Here is a 3,137-nt window from a genome sequence, read left to right as displayed (position 1 = left end):
CAAGTAAACCCCTATTGGAAGGCTTTACAAATTCAGACATGTCAGTTGATGTACACACTAGACGGTCCACGTACACATACATTATGACCTATGTAGGGGGAGCGGTCTCATGGCTGTTGAGGTTGCAGAAGTTCGTAGCATTGTCGACAACGGATGTGGAGTACATGGTGTCCGTAGAAGCTGGCAAGGAAGTAATTTGGATGAAGGACTTCATCGAAGAGTTGGGAATTCAACAGGAGGAATTCCGACTCTACTACGACAGTCAAAGCGCCATCCACCTCACAAAGAACACGGCCTACCACTCCAGGACAAAGCACATCTAGAGGAGATATCACTGGCTCCGGGAGAAGATAGATGACAAAGACTTCTCTCTAACGAAGATCCACACAGAGGAGAACGGGTCAGACAAGCTGACCAAGGTGTTGTCGGCTAAGAAGCTAGATCTGTACCAAAGACGGATCGGATTGACAAGACATCCCATGCCAGAGTGAAGGGGGAGTTTGTTGGGAAACCAATCCCTTCGGATGGGATCCGGATGAGCCAAATGAGCCGGAGGAAGGAAGCCGAACCGGTTTATACATTATGTTTGGATCTCGATTGTGGCCGAGAACGAGTTTTTTAACAATATTTACACATTAACAATGTTAGTACTTGTACCAAGGTTGATTGAAGATTGTTGAAGCAACCTTGCAAACCAAGGACGATGAGACATGTTAAAGACATCGATGCCTTTTCCAAGCTCTGAATCTACCTAATCCATGTTATAATTCTTAATATTTTGTGGATTCTGCTAACACTTGATTGTTTGTAACAAAAGGTGAAAGCCTACCTAATGAGGCTATTATTTGGACTAGAGAATATCACCTCTCTAACCAAACTAGATGATAGTGGGAATACCTACCCATGTAATTGATATTTTATTGTGTATAAAATTAGGTGTGTCTAGATTTAGTGGGACTTAGAATTGAGGGGGAATTGAAAAGTTAAAACATCATCAAATCTCTCCAAATGTTTGCAACATACAGCCTAAAAATACGGGGACATGACAACATGTGTAGTACATGCCCATACTCTAATCTCTAAATATATTAGCTTCGTGGTGTGATGGTCAATGTGAAAGCAACTAACAAACACGAAGTTGTGCGGATTTACAAGTTGTAAAAACCGACTGCGGTATTGGTATCGATGCATGAATTGATTGATGGGATTATATCATGGGTATTACTGGATTGTCAAACATAAATTACACACTCTAATGCCTAAGGACTAATTTACCCTTAGGGATTTGACATAAAACATGATTGTTATACATTAGGAATGACGTGAGATGAAGGCCACAAGGGCTCCTCGTAATGTGGCGGCAGCCTCCGATGCATTTTCGGGAAATAGGTGGAAGCAGTGGCCGACTCCCTTGGATTCGATGAACTCGTCTGTAGACACAAGTAGTCCCAAACCCTCAGAACCGCCATCATCTCGGTAATGCCGGAGTGCCTCGAAATATTTGACAGCACCTGGTAGCAAGGGGTCGCCATCGGCGGCCGCAACAAGCACCGGCACATTCGGAACATCGCTTATTGTCACTGATGACTCAGGATGTAATGGATTCATTAGTGGGTGCCCGAATTTCGCACCCTCGGGTAGCGCCGAAGTGTGGTAGAAATGCACCCTCGCATCGCTCAAATTCGTGGACGTGGGGTCGTATGCCGGTTTCTCTTGAGGAAATGCCGGATGCACGAGGAGTAGCCCCGCGATGGCCGAGAGCTTGCCCACTCTCTGATCCTCTTGGGCAATCCCTCCTGCCACATAATGGACCATGGTGCCACCTGCACTCTCACCGGCCACAAAAACTCTTCCGACATCTCCCAGTCCCGATATCCACGGGTCATCTGTCAGGGAGAGCCAGCGCAAGGCAGAGATTCCGTCATCGTATGCGGCCGGGAGCTTGTGCTCGGGGGCGAGCCGGTAGGCAACCGAGACCCACAAGCATTTAGTGTCCAAGCACATGGTGCGGCAAAAGGCATCAGTGTGGGCGGCGGCCGGGCTACCGACACAGAAACCGCCGCCATGGAAGTGGAGGACAATGGGAACTTTCTGGAGAATGGCTTCGGGTCGAAATAGGCGGGCCCAGACGCGCGTGCCCGCGATGATCTCCACGTCTCTGGTCACCACACCGCCATGGGCAATGTCATGGGACGGAGGAACATCATGATCTGTGCACCTCTCGAAGCTACCATCACTAAACAACGTTAGCACCCCTTCTTGATGCTCCACCACATATCTCTCAGCAATGCCACTTGTCTATACATCAAAACCATCCCCAAAAAACAACTTGTTTACAAAAAAGACAAACTAAAAACTAAGAGTCATTTCTTTACAAGAGGCACTCCATCATATGGTTTACCATTTTAATATGTTTGTTTGTTTGTTTGTGTTGTCGTCCAAATCAAACCCCTCCCCTTTGTTTGTGTGCTTGCTTCGTTGCCCTTTCTTATACCTTCCGCTTGCCAATCCTGTCACTCGTTTCAAAAATGTGAAAGACGTCAATTGATACAATAATTACTCAAGCCTTACCAAAATCAATAGGAAGCTCTTGCTATACATCTCAAATTAATGAGCTAATAAGTCTAAGAGAGGTATTGCTAGGCTCATGCCTCTCAATTGTCTGAATTCCTTAAATCAGAAGACATAGACTTACAGTAATTTATGTTTAAAGTTGATACCCGATGCCGAACTCTTTAAGCCCTCTCTCTCTCTCTCTCTCTCTCTCTCTAGGTCTCTATGTCTTCTCTCCATCTTATATAGATGCAATATTGAGTTAAAAGTCTTTGTATGTTTAATATACTCATATTTTTCTCATATTCATTTTTCTGACCTTTCAACCGTGCTTTTGATATTTCCACAATTATGGCTCTCGCGTTGCCAATATTTTTAGGAAGTGAATCATTATTGAGGATTATCATTGCACTTTCTTAGGGATAAACGTATATATATATAATTACAAATCTTTGCATTGAATTTTCATTCACATTGAAGGATGAACATTTATTGTTGTTTAAAAGTTGCAAATTCTGAGAATTTTTACAATCCAAATTCTTTGACTCTTCCGAGTTCATTACGAATATAAGAGGCTTTCATGA

At 44.1% G+C, this 3,137-nt stretch overlaps 1 protein-coding gene across 2 annotated transcripts; it reads right to left on the bottom strand.

Annotated features, from left to right (window-relative positions):
• Nucleotides 1–1,186: 1,186 nt before the first annotated feature.
• On the bottom strand, nt 1,187–2,771 carry LOC147856007 (putative carboxylesterase 3). Of its 2 annotated transcripts, XM_087329864.1 has the most exons (3): nt 2,696–2,758; nt 2,402–2,510; nt 1,187–2,298 (listed from the first exon to the last, which is right to left on the bottom strand). In XM_087329864.1, exons 2-3 carry the CDS (start codon nt 2,402–2,404, stop codon nt 1,312–1,314), a joined length of 990 nt encoding a protein of 329 aa, XP_087185990.1. In that variant the 5' UTR covers nt 2,405–2,510; nt 2,696–2,758; the 3' UTR covers nt 1,187–1,311. The 2 variants fall into 2 exon arrangements, with proteins under 2 accessions (XP_087185990.1, XP_087185989.1); XM_087329863.1 differs by having other exon boundaries at nt 2,402–2,771.
• Between the last annotated feature and the right edge of the window lie 366 nt (nt 2,772–3,137).

The sequence above is a fragment of the Azolla caroliniana genome, unplaced genomic scaffold, assembly GCF_043228905.1.
Source record: "Azolla caroliniana isolate FFs.n. ecotype wild unplaced genomic scaffold, voAzoCaro1.0.p SCAF_13, whole genome shotgun sequence".
Lineage (NCBI taxonomy): Eukaryota > Viridiplantae > Streptophyta > Polypodiopsida > Salviniales > Salviniaceae > Azolla > Azolla caroliniana.
Note: the sequence above shows the minus strand (reverse complement) of the source record. Positions and strands in the feature narration are given on the sequence as shown.